Raw genomic sequence first — 18,969 nt, forward strand, 5'->3', positions numbered from 1 at the left:
AATGCTGTAATTACTTTTCCAGATGAACATTCTTCTATTTTACAGCCTGATTCCCTCGTTTGTCCATTCTAATCAAAGAGGGTAAATAAAAACATTCAAAACCACAAAATCAGTACTAAATGAATGGTGTTCATTCAACTCTAGTATTGTTTTTGTTCCACATTTGCATGAACGTGCTTGAATACCTTTAATGGTGGCTCTAGGTAATAACAATCCACAGATGGAGTGGTTACTACAGGAGTGGTGATCTTTGTTGTGGTTGTGGTTGTAGACTGGCATGGTCTACTGTGTTTTGTAATGTTACCCGTACACGCATAGGGATCACAGACGGCAAAGTAACACCAGCCATCACCATCAGTTGCATTATAGATAATAGCTCCTATTATGGGAGAAGGAAAAAACATTAATTCTTACACTATGCTGATTTAAAAGATATGTGAAATAAAGCCATGGGTGCCAATCGCTACGGGAACATTTTTACGTACCCTGAACAAATTCCTGGTTCTTGTAATTGCATTTACATGTTCTCACTCTTTCTGTGGTCGCTTTAACTGTGGTACTTGGTTTTTCTGTGATTACGGGTATTTCTGTGGTTGTGGTACTTGGAGTTTTTTCTGTGATTGTCGTAGTTGTAGGTTTTCCTGTGGTAGTTGTTTCTGTTTGAGGCTTTTCTGTGATTGTGGTAGTTGTTTCTGTTGGAGGTTTTTCTGTGATTGTGGTAGTTGTAGGTTTTTCTGTGGGAGGTTTCTCTGTTGGAGGTTTTTCTGTGATTGTGGTAGTTGTAGGTTTTCCTGTGGTAGTTGTTTCTGTTGGAGGTTTTTCTGTGATTGTGGTAGTTGTTTCTGTTGGAGGTTTTTCTGTGATTGTGGTAGTTGTTTCTGTTGGAGGTTTTTCTGTGATTGTGGTAGTTGTAGGTTTTCCTGTGGTAGTTTTTTCTGTTGGAGGCTTTTCTGTGATTGTGGTAGTTGTTTCTGTTGGAGGTTTTTCTGTGATTGTGGTAGTTGTTTCTGTTGGAGGTTTTTCTGTGATTGTGGTAGTTGTTTCTGTTGGAGGCTTTTCTGTGATTGTGGTAGTTGTTTCTGTTGGAGGTTTTTCTGTGATTGTGGTAGTTGTTTCTGTTGGAGGCTTTTCTGTGATTGTGGTAGTTGTTTCTGTTGGAGGTTTTTCTGTGATTGTCGTAGTTGTAGGTTTTCCTGTGGTAGTTGTTTCTGTTGGAGGCTTTTCTGTGATTGTGGTAGTTGTTTCTGTTGGAGGTTTTTCTGTGATTGTGGTAGTTGTTTCTGTTGGAGGTTTTTCTGTGATTGTGGTAGTTGTTTCTGTTGGAGGTTTTTCTGTGATTGTGGTAGTTGTAGGTTTTCCTGTGGTAGTTGTTTCTGTTGGAGGCTTTTCTGTGATTGTGGTAGTTGTTTCTGTTGGAGGTTTTTCTGTGATTGTGGTAGTTGTTTCTGTTGGAGGTTTTTCTGTGATTGCGGTAGTTGTAGGTTTTCCTGTGGTAGTTGTTTCTGTTGGAGGCTTTTCTGTGATTGTGGTAGTTGTTTCTGTTGGAGGTTTTTCGGTGATTGTGGTAGTTGTAGGTTTTCCTGTGGTAGTTGTTTCTGTTGGAGGCTTTTCTGTGATTGTGGTAGTTGTTTCTGTTGGAGGTTTTTCTGTGATTGTGGTAGTTGTTTCTGTTGGAGGTTTTTCTGTGATTGTGGTAGTTGTAGGTTTCCCTGTGGTAGTTGTTTCTGTTGGAGGCTTTTCTGTGATTGTGGTAGTTGTTTCTGTTGGAGGTTTTTCTGTGATTGTGGTAGTTGTAGGTTTTCCTGTGGTAGTTGTTTCTGTTGGAGGCTTTTCTGTGATGGTGGTAGTTGTTTCTTTTGGAGGTTTTTCTGTGATTGTGGTAGTTGTTTCTGTTGGAGGTTTTTCTGTGATTGTGGTAGTTGTAGGTTTTCCTGTGGTAGTTGTTTCTGTTGGAGGCTTTTCTGTGATTGTGGTAGTTGTTTCTGTTGGAGGTTTTTCTGTGATTGTGGTAGTTGTAGGTGTTCCTGTGGTAGTTGTTTCTGTTGGAGGCTTTTCTGTGATTGTGGTAGTTGTTTCTGTTGGAGGTTTTTCTGTGATTGTGGTAGTTGTAGGTTTTCCTGTGGTAGTTGTTTCTGTTGGAGGCTTTTCTGTGATTGTGGTAGTTGTTTCTGTTGGAGGTTTTTCTGTGATTGTGGTAGTTGTAGGTTTTCCTGTGGTAGTTGTTTCTGTTGGAGGCTTTTCTGTGATTGTGGTAGTTGTTTCTGTTGGAGGTTTTTCTGTGATTGTGGTAGTTGTTTCTGTTGGAGGCTTTTCTGTGATTGTGGTAGTTGTTTCTGTTGGAGGTTTTTCTGTGATTGTGGTAGTTGTTTCTGTTGGAGGCTTTTCTGTGATTGTGGTAGTTGTTTCTGTTGGAGGTTTTTCTGTGATTGTCGTAGTTGTAGGTTTTCCTGTGGTAGTTGTTTCTGTTGGAGGCTTTTCTGTGATTGTGGTAGTTGTTTCTGTTGGAGGTTTTTCTGTGATTGTGGTAGTTGTTTCTGTTGGAGGTTTTTCTGTGATTGTGGTAGTTGTAGGTTTTCCTGTGGTAGTTGTTTCTGTTGGAGGCTTTTCTGTGATTGTGGTAGTTGTTTCTGTTGGAGGTTTTTCTGTGATTGTGGTAGTTGTTTCTGTTGGAGGTTTTTCTGTGATTGCGGTAGTTGTAGGTTTTCCTGTGGTAGTTGTTTCTGTTGGAGGCTTTTCTGTGATTGTGGTAGTTGTTTCTGTTGGAGGTTTTTCGGTGATTGTGGTAGTTGTAGGTTTCCCTGTGGTAGTTGTTTCTGTTGGAGGCTTTTCTGTGATTGTGGTAGTTGTTTCTGTTGGAGGTTTTTCTGTGATTGTGGTAGTTGTAGGTTTTCCTGTGGTAGTTGTTTCTGTTGGAGGCTTTTCTGTGATGGTGGTAGTTGTTTCTTTTGGAGGTTTTTCTGTGATTGTGGTAGTTGTTTCTGTTGGAGGTTTTTCTGTGATTGTGGTAGTTGTAGGTTTTCCTGTGGTAGTTGTTTCTGTTGGAGGCTTTTCTGTGATTGTGGTAGTTGTTTCTGTTGGAGGTTTTTCTGTGATTGTGGTAGTTGTAGGTGTTCCTGTGGTAGTTGTTTCTGTTGGAGGCTTTTCTGTGATTGTGGTAGTTGTTTCTGTTGGAGGTTTTTCTGTGATTGTGGTAGTTGTAGGTTTTCCTGTGGTAGTTGTTTCTGTTGGAGGCTTTTCTGTGATTGTGGTAGTTGTTTCTGTTGGAGGTTTTTCTGTGATTGTGGTAGTTGTAGGTTTTCCTGTGGTAGTTGTTTCTGTTGGAGGCTTTTCTGTGATTGTGGTAGTTGTTTCTGTTGGAGGTTTTTCTGTGATTGTGGTAGTTGTAGGTTTTCCTGTGGTAGTTGTTTCTGTTGGAGGCTTTTCTGTGATTGTGGTAGTTGTTTCTGTTGGAGGTTTTTCTGTGATTGTGGTAGTTGTTTCTGTTGGAGGTTTTTCTGTGATTGTGGTAGTTGTTTCTGTTGGAGGTTTTTCTGTGATTGTGGTAGTTGTAGGTTTTCCTGTGGTAGTTGTTTCTGTTGGAGGCTTTTCTGTGATTGTGGTAGTTGTTTCTGTTGGAGGTTTTTCTGTGATTGTGGTAGTTGTTTCTGTTGGAGGTTTTTCTGTGATTGTGGTAGTTGTAGGTTTTCCTGTGGTAGTTGTTTCTGTTGGAGGCTTTTCTGTGATTGTGGTAGTTGTAGGTTTTCCTGTGGTAGTTGTTTCTGTTGGAGGCTTTTTTGTGATTGTGGTAGTTGTTTCTGTTGGAGGTTTTTCTGTGATTGTGGTAGTTGTAGGTTTTCCTGTGGTAGTTGTTTCTGTTGGAGGCTTTTCTGTGATTGTGGTAGTTGTAGGTTTTCCTGTGGTAGTTGTTTCTGTTGGAGGCTTTTCTGTGATTGTGGTAGTTGTAGGTTTTCCTGTGGTAGTTGTTTCTGTTGGAGGCTTTTCTGTGATTGTGGTAGTTGTAGGTTTTCCTGTGGTAGTTGTTTCTGTTGGAGGCTTTTCTGTGATTGTGGTAGTTGTTTCTGTTGGAGGTTTTTCTGTGATTGTGGTAGTTGTAGGTTTTTCTGTGGGAGGTTTCTCTGTTGTAGGTTTTTCTGTGATTGTGGTAGTTGTAGGTTTTTTTGTGGGAGGTTTTTCTGTGATTGTCGTAGTTGTAGGTTTTCCTGTTGTAGGTTTTTCTGTTGGAGGTTTTTCTGTGGTTGTGGTTGGCTTAGTAGTAGTAGCTTGAATAGTGGTGGTACTAAAGATAAAGGGTGTATTAGTTGGGGCAGATGTAGTTGTTGGTGTAGTTGTAGTACTTGTAGCACATGGCTTCATGACCCTTGTAATGTTTCCATTCTTTCCGCAGGTTGCAGTGATACAAGTATCATCTCCATCATGTGTGTCGTAGATTGTTGCTCCATATTCATATTTATTCCCCTTGTACAAACAATAGCAGGCTGGAATAGAAACAACACACACACACACACACACACACACACACACACACACACACACACACACACACACACACACACACACACGTTATTGATACATGTTTATAGTAAATATGTTTAAAGTCATAATATTACATTATAAATATATCAGATTAATAGTTACCCTTGACATCATAGGTGCAGATCGCTTTTGTGGATTCACAAGAACTTCAAACATAGAGATTAAGAGAAGTTTAGTTCATGAATATTGAATCACATTCATACGATAACCAATTGTATTCATACTACTATTCTCTTTTAAAGCACACATGTCAAGTGGAGTGTTATTGTTTTAGAACATTTACCGTAGCAGTGGACAGTTTCAATTATATTTAATTTGTTCTTTTGTATTAATTTGGAGATTTGAATAATTAAACACATTTCGGGTTTTCATGTTCTCAGCTCTTTTGCCTAATGTATGGGAGCACAGAGTCGGCTGAGGAATGAAAATACATGTATCCCAATTTCATACATTGGATTTTATGCATAGAATCTGCACATATTATATGAATTTGAATCCCTCACTTTGGTTGATTTATTTCCATTTGGGGAGTTTTGGCACACAATAGACATTCCACCGATCTCTCACTGTATGTGTAGTTAATTGAGCCTTTCTACAGAATTACATCTACATAAATACCATGTGTGGCAGTTCTGGACTGAAGGAGTGTCTGAAGGAATGTCCTCTCCTTCCTTATAATGCTTCCCATCAACATAACAGCCACACTGCTTCATCTGCACACATTCCATAGTAGATTCTTCCAGATAAGGCCGTTCCGGAGGGCATCGTGGGTAGCACCCTATGTTGACATTATTCCGTGGAGACCATAGAACAATACAGAATGGATATGAGTTAACATTGCACATCCGGATCTCTGACATTTTGTTATATTTATTACATTAACCCTGATCATTTACCATATCAGTAACTACTGTAACAAACTTGAGCCGTGAAACAGGACTTCTACTTATTGTCCTCATTTGTATTAACATTTGCTTTTAACTACTTTTCTGCCTACTATACTTGAATTCTCCTCTGGCATTTAGTTTTATGTTATCGTACTTCCTCTGTTTTCATAAATGTATACATCATACCTTCCAGAGCTGGTATCGGATTGGTGCATAATCCTGAAGGATTTGTGCATGTCTTCATACATGGTTTACCACAGGGTTCGTAGTGCCATTCACATTCTCCAGATGGGTTGTAATAATCACAGAACAGAGCTGTGTAGGACAGAGACAAGACAACAGCAAACACCCTCTCTGTTATGGTCAGTGTATCACAATACAACAGAATGACAATGACAGATGCTTTATGTGTTTCATTTCTTAGAAGGACAAAGACTCACGGCAGACTTTGGGAGTTCTCCACCTCACGCACACTCCAGCTATGTTACAGGCAGCAGCGTAAGCTGCCACCGCTGTGCAGAAACACTCACAGTCACCCCCAGAGTTACAGGCACAGGAGTCCTTCACACACGCTTCATAATAGTTTTTGGGATCCACCTTTTTCCAGAGAAGACATTTAATTATTGCAATTATGATTTGCTAGTGAATACAGCAAGAAATACACATAGATATGTTATTAACTAGTATGAACTAGTAGTAACACGATTAAAGTTAGACCTCAGCTTGGGGTTTTAAATGCAGATCTCATCCTTTTGATGATGTATGACCACAACACTGCCCTCGATAACCTAAATTAACTTAAATATTTTGTTGCATAATTATATTAGGGGCATTATAATAATTCTGCAACATTTTGTTCAAGTTGACAAATATGGTGTTTTGGTAGAATCATTTGAATTATAGAATCATTCACTAATTACTACACAAAAAACACATACATACGTATGTACGTGCGTGCATGCATGCGTGCGTGCGTGCGTGCATGTGTGTGACATGCTACCTTCAAGTGACAGGCTTTGAATACATCAGTGTTGATAATGCTGCAGTGCTTCACAGCCCAGGCCTGTCTGTAGGAGTAGACAGCACAAGGACCTTTCTCACTTTCCTTGTCAGGACAACTAGGAGAAACTTTCCAGCTGTTTCCAAACTCAAGAGCTTTCGCCACCACTTCCTGGTTCCTGGCTGTGAAGTCATTCCTTGCATTTCCATCATAGTTCCCACACAGACCACAGATTTTTCCCTGGAGGAAAAAATCTATGTTGTTTATAAAACATTCAGGAATCATCAACCAACCACCTTTGCTTCAGGCAGTCAGTTTAGCATTTTACTCCAATTCTGAAGATCTCAGGTGTTTGGATATAGTTGAATAATAAGTTACAGCAGCATCACATAATTGATACTATAGATACTAAGTGTTAGTTCTATTGTTAACTAACCTTGTATGTAGAGCTGAGTTTGATCATCAGACCTGTCTTCTTGTCCCAGATTAGAGTCAGTCCCTGTTTTGCCTCAAGGACCAAATAAATGCCCATGGTGTGGACCTTATAGGAGACCTCCTGGCTTTTACTTTGTTTGACAACTTTGACTCTTTCCTCACTCAGTTCAATTTCAGTGTCCTGAAATAACAAAGAACAAATCATGTTGACTTCACTTGTAATGCACCATGGTATGTGTACAGAAAATATGTGTTTGTAACTGTGCTTTGTACCCCTAAGAAGAGCTTGATCAAGATGGAGCAGGTCTGGTAAGCAGGCCCACATGGGACACTCTCAGTCAGAACCCTGAAGGTGCCGTCGGTGTTGCCGCCGCAGTAATCCTGTAAGATGCTGGCATTAGCATTCTGACTGAATTCACATCAAAACACTGAAATAACAGAGAGAGACCAAATAGAAACCTCTCTATTGTACCTGAGCAAAGACATATCCACAGCCACCATGAAAAGAGAACCTCTTGGCATCAAAAGTGACATAATGACCCTCTCCATAGATACTGCAGGTCCCTTCACATTGCTTTGTGGTGCATTTCCATGTTTTCCCAGAGCACGTGCTATAATGACCATAACAGAAAGGTTTAAATCTAGAACAGATTCTGAATAACACACAAAGACATACTTCAGAGCATGAAAGTCCTTTACCAGGTGTTACAGTCCACCTTGACCGTCTGTCCAGGCTCATAGGTGACCCCACCATACGAACAGGGACACTGGTTGTCTTTGATACATCCCCCTTTACCATCGGACAGCAAGCCACCAGGACACACACAGCCTGACACGCAATCAGAGCTCACCTACAAAACACATCAAGTACAGTTAATTGTAAACACCACCTTTATCTACAACAAGCTGAAGTCAGCATTGCATTGATAACATGTAGAAGAAGGGTATAACTATATGATTCAAGTGTTGTGTTGATGACGATTCAATCCTGTATGTTTAATTTCTGACTAGATTAGAGGATCTGGGGTTCTGTTTCAATTCTTCTCTGAACAAGGACACACATTTTATTTCCATCACATGATAAAGCGCCAAAAGTAATTTACACATTCAGTGTCGGCAGACTGACAGCTCTTCTGGCATTCTGAGCCTTTTGCGTCCACCGAAGCTTTGGAACAGTTGAAGAAGACCATCGGAGCTTTGCAGGCTGAAGAGAAAATGGTGTTAAAAAACATACTTCTTATGTTAGAAATGATGCAACGAGAAGAGTGCTGAGTACCCACATGTAATGCTTGGCTTTCCATAACAGTTGAGCTTCCCACGCTTGCAGACACTAGAAAGTGAAAGAGACACATTGGACAGTAGATCAAAGAGAAGTAGAAAAACATCAAAGAAGAAGCATTGGAGCAGTGATATCCTCACCAGGTTTTTCCTTGAATCCTGACGGTGGTCCCAGGTTGAATCTGGTGATACCCATCATAGCAGGGACATTTTATCAATGGCACACACTCTCCCTTTTCATTAAGATAAGTTCCTTCAGCACATCCACAGCCGTCCACAGGAGTAAAGCCTATCTGACACGTAGTGTCGGGCTGGCTTAGAGAGCGACAACCATGATTACAGCTGGTCATTTTGTAGCTGTACACCATGCTAGCAGGGCAGGAGGTTGTGTATTTTTCTGTGAAAACATGAAAGGCTGTCAGTGGTTTAAATCTAACAAACACTGCTGTTCATTTGAAATGAGATGTTTGTATGCAGAGCTTACTGCACACTGTGTCTCTCCACCCAGTGATGAAGATGCCTGCTGCAGCGCAGGTCTGAACGTAGGCAGATACAGCCGCACACATGCAGTCTTCACTCTTCTCACAGCTGCAGGTAGCCTCCTTACAGCTCTATGAAGAGGGTTATTCACAGGGTCAATCTACACACACATATTTAATCTACATTTGGCTGAATTGTTTGTAAAATATCAAATCTTTACATCTTCATAGAACTCTGGATCAATTTCAGAATGACACTTAGAAAAAATCCCTTTGGCGTCACCAATCATGGAACACCAATTCTCAGCATACTTCTCTGTAAAACAAAAAAAAAGGAAAAAAAGATGAAAACGTTTTATCCACTGAAAAAGTTGAATAGACAGACTAAAGCAATGTGCAGATTACAGACCTTTCTGTACATTCAGACTGCATGCACTCGTAAAGACTTTGCTGGCAGGACAGGAAGCTTTACTCATCCATGTATTAGCAAACTCTGCAGCCCGAGCCTCAATCAGCCCACTACTGGTTTTTAAGTCATCATTTTTAACATCGTTAAAGTCTCCACAAAGACCTGGGGAAACAACAGTCATATCATTGCATCACCAATTCACCATTTGAATATATTGTTTTTCAATAATACAAAACATTATGGTATGGATGCATACCACGGAGCTTCCCCTTAAGAGACGCAGCAGCTGTGATGTAGACTTGCATTCTGGGTGTTAGCTGTATCTGCACCTGGAGTCCATAGCTAGTATGAATGAGCATGTGGAACGTTGACGGCTTGAAGACTTTGACATTGTCTGTGAAATACAGAATGTACATTGAAGCCATTCAACATTGATGTCTGTAATAAACCAATTCATTACATGGAAGAAGAAAAAATAAATAACGACATCCTTTCAATGGATGGAAACTCACCCAGGAGGAGGGGTACTTGAGAAATCAGTTTGTTATAATATAATTTTCCACTGTCTTCAACTTTAATTTTCTGTAATAAAAAATAATGAGTACGTCACCATTATGTACTTAGGCTACTGTATATAAAATATATGTTGATTTTTTATTTTTTTTGTAGAGAGACATAATAACCTACCTGTCCAGGCAGGACCACAGTTACAGCCTCCAGACATGTCTCAGAGTCAGATTTACCACATCTGGACAGATCACCATGAACTGTGATGTTCTTACTTTTCACCTGGAAAACAAGGTGAAGATGAGAAACACAGCCTTTATTTCCTGCGATGGATAGAGGAATGATAATGCATGCTCCGATCACACGATGGTGTCTGGCCGGGAACGGCCAAGAATAGCAGACCAAGAAGTTGACAACGGGTCCTGACAGGGTCATAAGCCCCCTAAGCTTAAATATGAGCGCCTTGATTTTTTTAAGTATTAAGTATGCCTGGTTTTCTTTGTGGGTGGTGATGGGTGGTGAATGGTGATCAAGCCACACCCACAGCTGTTGTTGTATGATAAAGGGGGGGGGGGGGGGGGGTGGTTAGGGGAGGGGATGATATTGTGTTGTCACTATATCATCTGTCAAGGTTTCAGCCTCTAGGGATGACATCATTGCACATACCAACCACACCGAGGGGTCTAATGAAGTACTTTCACTGTCACATGAAAAACTGACGATTTCTTTTAAAAATAACGGCACTCCATCTTTAACACCAGGAATGACCCCCACCGCACACCTAATGTTTACTGTACACGTTCATTGCTATTATAGTGTTGATTATGTCTTGTTTACTGTTGTATATTATTGCATGTATTTAAATGTAATTAATTGAATATTGAATACACAGGAGTTATTGATTTAAAAAGGGATTATACTGCATTTCATTGTTTCACTAACTTGGGTCAGAATGTAGGAGCAGTCTCCGCTGAACTCGTATTGGTTCTCATCGTAGGTGGTGAAGAAACTGCCAGCCATGACGTTGCAGGTTCCAGGACAGTTATCGGTGTCAACACAACTCCACCTTCCACCTGTACAGGTACTGAAACACACACACATGTGTACATTTACATACGCTCAGTATACACACTTCACATAGGCTACAGTTCATGTATATTATTGTCCTGTATATGCACATGTACAGTATATTTCATGCCCTTAGCACATCTGTCATCATTCATCATATTTGCATATGCCACTATGCATAGATGAAAATGTAGACATGAATTATTTACAGACACGTATATTACATCAACTGTATGTAACACTACATGTACATTTAAGTAAATTCCCTTTAATAATACATAAATATGTCTATACATTGTATCGGTAATCTCTATAATTTGTCATGTCTCTCATTCATATACGTATACTACATGCATGTAGTATTCAATGGCAGACACTAGGTGTGAAAGTGCTGAGACATTGCCCCACATTGAATAGCAAAAAACATTTAAACAATTATTATGTAATTATAATCAGATGTACATTTTTGTCATTTTTAAATATTGATTATATTATGTCTGGATCTGTATTTTCTGTTCTTATATTGGAGCACTGGAGTACTAATACAACTGACATTAAATATCACTTTAAATATGTTCTGTCTGTGAGTCTTTCTCTCTGTGACAAAAAGTGTCGAAACGATCGAAATGTTTTGTTTGGCTGTAAGTGAAGATAGTGTTTGGGATTCCCTTTTTTTCTCTACAGTCTATTACCATTTTGAACATGTCTTGGTGTAGGACTCTCCAGCCTTGTAGATTTTGCCATCGTGAGCACAGGAACACTGTTTAACAGGGACACAGCCACTCTTCTTGATGTCGTCAAACACAGTTCCTTGAGATTATGGTAATAAAAAATCAATATTATTACATAGTCAGAGATTCTTACACTTACGGTGCATGGGAGGAAAAACATCTAAGGCGTATTCTGACATCAGAACCTTCTGTGTCATGTGACCAACACATGGAAGCATGTTAACCTAGTTATTGACCAACACATGGAAGCATGTTAACCTAGTTATTGTGTTATGTGACCAACACATGGAAGCATGTTAACCTAGTTATTGTGTCATGTGACCAACACATGGAAGCATGTTAACCTAGTTATTGTGTCATGTGACCAACACATGGAAGCATGTTAACCTAGTTATTGACCAACACATGGAAGCATGTTAACCTAGTTATTGACCAACACATGGAAGCATGTTAACCTAGTTATAGTGTTATGTGACCAACACATGGAAGCATGTTAACCTAGTTATTGTGTTATGTGACCAACACATGGAAGCATGTTAACCTAGTTATTGACCAACACATGGAAGCATGTTAACCTAGTTATTGTGTTATGTGACCAACACATGGAAGCATGTTAACCTAGTTATTGTGTTATGTGACCAACACATGGAAGCATGTTAACCTAGTTATTGTGTCATGTGACCAACACATGGAAGCATGTTAACCTAGTTATTGTGTCATGTGACCAACACATGGAAGCATGTTAACCTAGTTATTGTGTCATGTGACCAACACATGGAAGCATGTTAACCTAGTTATTGAACCTTCTGTGTCATGTGACCAACACATGGAAGCATGTTAACCTAGTTATTGAACCTTCTATGTCATGTGACCAACACATGGAAGCATGTTAACCTAGTTATTGTGTCATGTGACCAACACATGGAAGCATGTTAACCTAGTTATTGTGTCATGTGACCAACACATGGAAGCATGTTAACCTAGTTATTGTGTCATGTGACCAACACATGGAAGCATGTTAACCTAGTTATTGTGTCATGTGACCAACACATGGAAGCATGTTAACCTAGTTATTGAACCTTCTGTGTCATGTGACCAACACATGGAAGCATGTTAACCTAGTTATTGACCAACACATGGAAGCATGTTAACCTAGTTATTGTGTTATGTGACCAACACATGGAAGCATGTTAACCTAGTTATTGTGTCATGTGACCAACACATGGAAGCATGTTAACCTAGTTATTGTGTCATGTGACCAACACATGGAAGCATGTTAACCTAGTTATTGACCAACACATGGAAGCATGTTAACCTAGTTATTGACCAACACATGGAAGCATGTTAACCTAGTTATAGTGTTATGTGACCAACACATGGAAGCATGTTAACCTAGTTATTGTGTTATGTGACCAACACATGGAAGCATGTTAACCTAGTTATTGACCAACACATGGAAGCATGTTAACCTAGTTATTGTGTTATGTGACCAACACATGGAAGCATGTTAACCTAGTTATTGTGTTATGTGACCAACACATGGAAGCATGTTAACCTAGTTATTGTGTCATGTGACCAACACATGGAAGCATGTTAACCTAGTTATTGTGTCATGTGACCAACACATGGAAGCATGTTAACCTAGTTATTGTGTCATGTGACCAACACATGGAAGCATGTTAACCTAGTTATTGAACCTTCTGTGTCATGTGACCAACACATGGAAGCATGTTAACCTAGTTATTGAACCTTCTGTGTCATGTGACCAACACATGGAAGCATGTTAACCTAGTTATTGTGTCATGTGACCAACACATGGAAGCATGTTAACCTAGTTATTGTGTCATGTGACCAACACATGGAAGCATGTTAACCTAGTTATTGTGTCATGTGACCAACACATGGAAGCATGTTAACCTAGTTATTGTGTCATGTGACCAACACATGGAAGCATGTTAACCTAGTTATTGAACCTTCTGTGTCATGTGACCAACACATGGAAGCATGTTAACCTAGTTATTGTGTCATGTGACCAACACATGGAAGCATGTTAACCTAGTTATTGTGTCATGTGACCAACACATGGAAGCATGTTAACCTAGTTATTGTGTCATGTGACCAACACATGGAAGCATGTTAACCTAGTTATTGTCGCAACCTGATTCTTATCAGTAATCAGATATGGATGTTATATTAATGTGGTCATTCTTGTTGTACCTTCTGGACAGAAGCATCCGTTGATGCAGTGGTCATCACACTGCTTACTCCTCTCTGTGTTACTGCAGGTGTCTGTGCAGGGACTTCCACATTCTTTGTACTCCATGTTGTATGGGCAGTTCTTTGCTATTCAACAAAATCAAAATGAAGTGTCATGACAGAACTTAAAACAGTGCTTTGATATATTTTTAAAATATTTAATATTTCTTACTACAGAGTTGATGCTTCTGTGGATTTCCACCGGCGTGGGCACACTGGCGAGAATACTCAGCCAGGGTTGAACACAGACATGAGCTGCTGTTGTCACAGTGACAGAGATCACTGGAACAAGCTTGGTGAAAAGAATCATAATCCAGCAGCTCTCTGCAGCCTTTTAAGGCAGGTGATGTCAAGAGCTGTTCACACGTTACGTTCTGTGGGTCAGAATAAAGAAACTATTAGCATGGAGCATATTCACGTGGGTGATATATTGAAACATGTTGAATATGTTGATGTTTCACTGTTCTTGTCATTACTTGTTGTGTACAAGTCTTGTTGTTTGGTTGGACATCATCACAGTCATCACTGTCTGAGGGATCATTGGCTAACCAGCGTTCTGCGTAATCATCCACTTCACTCGCCTCCCCTGTAGAGAGACAATAAGTAAGCTTTAATGACAAGTAGCTTTTAGTAATGCTCTAGTTTTAATATTTGTTGCAAATATGTTTACCCTGTAGGCTATTGTAGCACTTTGTAGCAGATTTTTTTTAAAAGACTAAAGTTGAAGAGAAGGTTATGCGTAAATTAATGAAGCCTCCATGAGCCAATTAATAATAATAATACAAAAAGAAAATCAACCAAAAGTCAGCTACATTTTGTCATGATAACTTATATGATAATGTTTTACATGAGTTTGAAATCTGCATTATAACTAACATAATACAGACATGGATTACAATTTCCACAGTCCCTCTTCATGGAGCATAATATATTGCATGTTGCATATATATATATTGCTTATTGCATTTCTTGGTCCTAATATTGCTGCTTGCAACTACAGTATATTTATTATAATTATTATTACAGTATTTCATTATTATTTTTTACCATTTTCCACAAACTCTTCAATTCCATTGAAATCTCCACACAGTCCACAGGTTTGGTTTCTGAACTGTTCATCCAATTCCACCTTAAAACAATTTTCAAAATAAAACGTATTCATTATGTTCTGCTCAAGCTATTTTAACAATTGAAAAAATATTCAATATTGTGCAGAGCAAAATATAGCATTTTTGTATACATTTGTAATAGTTAATAAGGAAGAAGAAGGAGTATGTTTTCCAGACCTACCCACAGAGAGTCTTCAAAGTTGGTCATCAGAACAAGGCCGAACGTAGCTTTGACCTTGATGTAGGACGAAACTTTCTCCACTGAAACGCCAGACTGACTGAACTGATCTTTCACCCTGAAGAGACACATACAGTTGGTTACAGTGTGCTGCTGTCCAACAAAACCCCAACAGCCAATGGCTGAATCTAGTTTGTGTAAAATCATAGCTAGCTAAAACAAGCAGTTACCAGACCAAATAGTAGCTTATCACATTACGTTACTATCTAGAATTTGTTGACCATGGGATCCGGTGTTTTTTTTATTATTATTATTTCTCATTTGCTGATTGCTATTGATTTCTGCATCAGTAGGCTATATATTTTGCATCCTGTCCATCCGTCCGTCTGTGAGCAGCTAATCTCTGGCACCTGAATGCCAGAGTTGAACCTCTGCCCCCCAAAAAATCAGATTGACCTGTTATAGCACATCTTTTTAGATTACTCCTCCAGATTTTGTCCAAACATCACAGGAATCGGTAGGCCCTACACATTATAGGCATTAAATGAAACTGGTCTTTCAGATTTTTTCATATTCCATCCTGAAGATTGACTTCCAAAGTTTGCAGGAGTGCTCCGTTTTGAACTAAATGCCTCAAATAACGAACGCAGCGTCAGCGTGTGTTTTCCTTGACATTTTGCACAAACATTTCCATTTAATTTACCAGCCCTACTGGCTAGTCAGTTCCATTAAGACATCCATGCTAGTAATGATCATAGCTTGTTCTCATAATACTGGCCAGTACTTACACTTTGTCATTGACTGTGATGGAGTTCTTAGACATTTCAATGATCGCTCCTTCCAGGTTCATTGTGACTTTGTATCCTTCGTCTGTCCTCTGCAGTTGGACGTTAAACTGACTATATGCTGCTTTGCATTGAGACGTCAGGATGTAGTTACAACTTGAAGACATCTGGAAGACATCTCCATCATATGTCTTGTAGTGACGGTTCCCCCATGTACTGCAGAACTTCTCATTATGAGATGGTCTAACCTCTGCAGGGAAGACAAAACAATTAGCCTGGGCTTTGTCTAATAAGAGTAAAATACATTGTAAGCTGCTTAAGGAACTATATAGTATTGATTTACAATAAAACAAGCGTTTAAAACATGTGTTAGGGGGCATGTGTGAGTTCATGCATGCATGTCTATTCCTGTATGCAGTGTTGTCAAATGCTCCAATGTTACCTGTTAGAGGGCCTTTGTTGATGGACTGAATTAAGACTGGGAGAAAAGGAATAAAACATATTTACTGTTGAATCACATCTTCTTTACATCTTCTTTGCCATCAACACATCAGTGGTACACATCAAAGTACACTTTATTTGTGTACTTTGTAGTGATGGGAGACACATCGGTATTGGTCGATTTAAGTTGTTTTTAGATTAACGGCATCGGTTCGATTAATCAATCATACCGATGAATTAATCGGTTTGATAAATCTGTTTATTTGTCTTTACAGATAAACAAGCCCAAAATAACAGCTTGAACAGATCTACAAGCTCATAATATTAAATATAAAAGGTATTTAAGTCAAATCTGACTTGCCTAAGCCTGCAGTGCAGATACCCTGTTACATGTATTTTTCAGAATGGACAAAATTATAATTTTTCAATACAGAATGAGATCATATCAACATCGGTAATATCAGTTATCGGCCATAACAGCAATTAACTAGAAAGGTCGCAATTTTAAAAAATTGCAAAGTGTGGTTGCCGCAGTGGCTTACATATGCCCCTCCCACTGATATTGCCAGCCAATTGCAATGTCGCGTCACCCCTGCGATCATGCGTAAGTAATTCGGAGGGGATTTTTCCCCCCAAAAATCATGTTTTTGCGACAAACGGTTACATTTCTCGCATTTGCGGCGCCCCCTATGGATGAAAATAGAATTGCTTTTGGTACTCGGTTGATTGAACCACCCGCGACATGTGATTCAAATTTGGGATGGATTGGACATTTCGTTCGTGATTTATGGCATTTTTTGTGATATAGGCCCCTCCTACTAACTTCGGACGACGATTACGGCCGTACGATTCGCACTACCAAAATTCTGCAGTTGGTGTTTTAATCGGATGGGTCCCGAGATCATGTGTGCCGATTTTTGTGAGATTTGGACAACATATGTAGGAGGAGGAGCCAAAAGTGTGTTTTGGAGAAAATTCAAAATGGCGGAAAATCTATCATGACGCAAATGGGCGTGGCCTATATGGGGAGATGCGTCATGACCCAAGGAAGCCAGGGAAATAATAATTTAGATTTTACGACCTACGGTTCAAGAGTTATAAGCCAAAACGTAAAGTGGGCTGTTATAGCGCCACCATGAGGCCGACCGATAACATTATAAGTTAATTAATTTTAGTAATTATTATGAACCTACCCTCCAAGTTTTGTAACTATAGCCCTTACAGTCTCTGAGGAAAAAATACTTGAATGTGAGAAAATGCGAAAAATCGCATTTTCCCATTCATGTCAATGGGGAAATTCTATTCACTAATAAATTCATATCAATTAAACTATACAACATTTCTCTTAAAAAAATACAAGCACATCCTTCCCGATGAAGCCGGTCAATTTGAGATATGGCTCAAGTGCGTACAGTCAAAACTGTGGGAGGAGTAGTGCTTTAAACAAAAGGTTACTCTAGTGGAATAATAATATGCATGAACTAGAAAGCAGTTCCTGTAGAAACTGCGTGGGCTCGCTAAAAACGCAATGTATAAAGTTATAGCTGTGTCTGTGGGACCAACCACCAAGTTTGAAACCTGGGGACCGGAGTACAAAAAGTTGTATAACAATTTGTAAAAAAAATAATATACCGTAAGCAGTAAAGTATGTGGAAGTAGTATGATGCCCAAAATGTGGCAGAATAAAGTAAGTAAAGTTATAACTGTGTCTACTAATGATTTGTAATGTATGAATAATGCTTTACAATGTATTATTGATTAATTAAGAAAAGGTAAAAAGAAAAAAATACAACATCAATGGATATGAAAGCATTAATGAGCAGAAATTGTATTAAATAGCATACGTTTACATGTAAAAAAAGGGTCAAATAGCATATAGGCCTATCTTTAAAAGCATAAACACAATGATTATTGACAATGGTCTAAGACTTTTCTTTCATTTTTGTGTTTTTAAGTTTTTTTAAGTTTTTGTTTTAAGTTTATTTTTTTTAAGTTTATTTTTTAAGTTCATTTGTTTTAAGTTTTTTTTAAGTATTTAAGTTTTTTTTAAGTTTTTCTTTAAATGTTTTTTTTAAGTTCTTTTTTAAAAGTTTTTTTTTCTTTTAAGTTTTTTTTAAGTTTTTCATTTTTAAGTTTTCTTTTTTAAGTTTTTTATTTTTAAGTTTTTAAAAAAAGTTTAAAAAAAAAAAAAGTTTTTAAAAAAAAAAGTTAAAAAAAAAAAAAAGTTAAAAAAAAAAAGTTAAAAAAAAAAAAAAGTTTAAAAAAAAAAAGTTTAAAAAAAAAAAAGTTAAAAAAAATATTATAGTGTTCCTATTGGTGGTGTAAGTCCATAAACAAATTTTCAGGACTGTATCATGCTGCAAACAAAAGTTAGAGCTGTGTAAAGGCCAGCCAATGGGAAGACAGAAGGGCGGGGCTTAAGCAATTAATTAAGTACAGCGTGCTCCTATTGGTGGTCTAAGCCCATGGAGCAAATTGCAAGACTGTAGCATGCTGCAAGCAAAAGACAGGGTTTTTGTGTGTGTGTGTGTGTGTGTGTGTGTGTGTGTGTGTGTGTGTGTGTGTGTGTGTGTGTGTGTGTGTGTGTGTGTGTGTGTGTGTGTGTGTGTGTGTGTGCGTGTGTGTGTGTGTGTGCGTGCGTGTGCACGTGCGTGCGTGTGCGTGTGCATGCATGCGTGTGTCTGTGACTCTGTGTGTAGAGCCTAATTGCACAAATAGCAAATCTACAAGCTGCGTGCGTGCGTGCGTGCGTGCGTGCGTATGCATGCGTGTGTCTGTGACTGCACAAATAGCAGACTTACAAGCTCACAAGGTTTCGCAGAGCAACTCATTGAGATCTTGTAACTCTAATGTCAGCCCTGTAATTAAGCCCT

General features: G+C 38.9%; 1 protein-coding gene and 3 long non-coding RNA genes across 4 annotated transcripts in view; 1 reads left to right on the forward strand and 3 right to left on the reverse strand.

Annotated features, from left to right (window-relative positions):
• Positions 1-39: 39 nt before the first annotated feature.
• Positions 40-3,330, reverse strand: LOC306933007 (uncharacterized protein; the record flags this gene model as incomplete). Its single annotated transcript, XM_079514977.1, has 5 exons — positions 40-68; positions 305-379; positions 486-1,587; positions 1,639-2,217; positions 2,692-3,330. Coding segments are annotated over 5 exons (2,424 nt in total), but the record flags the coding sequence as incomplete, so codon positions are not given.
• Positions 3,331-4,029: 699 nt separating this feature from the next.
• LOC306932537 overlaps positions 4,030-18,969 on the forward strand; it is a 148,713-nt gene continuing 133,773 nt past the window's right edge. The window contains exon 1 of the long non-coding RNA XR_013791116.1: positions 4,030-4,223. This is a non-coding gene — a long non-coding RNA (uncharacterized lncRNA). The remainder of the gene's footprint in view (positions 4,224-18,969) is intronic.
• On the reverse strand, positions 4,433-5,215 carry LOC306932547. The gene is made up of 3 exons (XR_013791125.1): positions 5,152-5,215; positions 4,636-4,679; positions 4,433-4,475 (listed from the first exon to the last, which is right to left on the reverse strand). It is a non-coding gene; the product is annotated as an uncharacterized lncRNA (long non-coding RNA).
• Positions 5,261-5,992, reverse strand: LOC306932543. Its single transcript, XR_013791121.1, has 3 exons — positions 5,861-5,992; positions 5,607-5,735; positions 5,261-5,311 (listed from the first exon to the last, which is right to left on the reverse strand). It is a non-coding gene; the product is annotated as an uncharacterized lncRNA (long non-coding RNA).

The sequence above is a fragment of the Electrona antarctica genome (genome assembly GCF_951216825.1).
Source record: "Electrona antarctica genome assembly, chromosome: 11".
In the NCBI taxonomy this organism is placed as follows: Eukaryota; Metazoa; Chordata; class Actinopteri; order Myctophiformes; family Myctophidae; genus Electrona; species Electrona antarctica.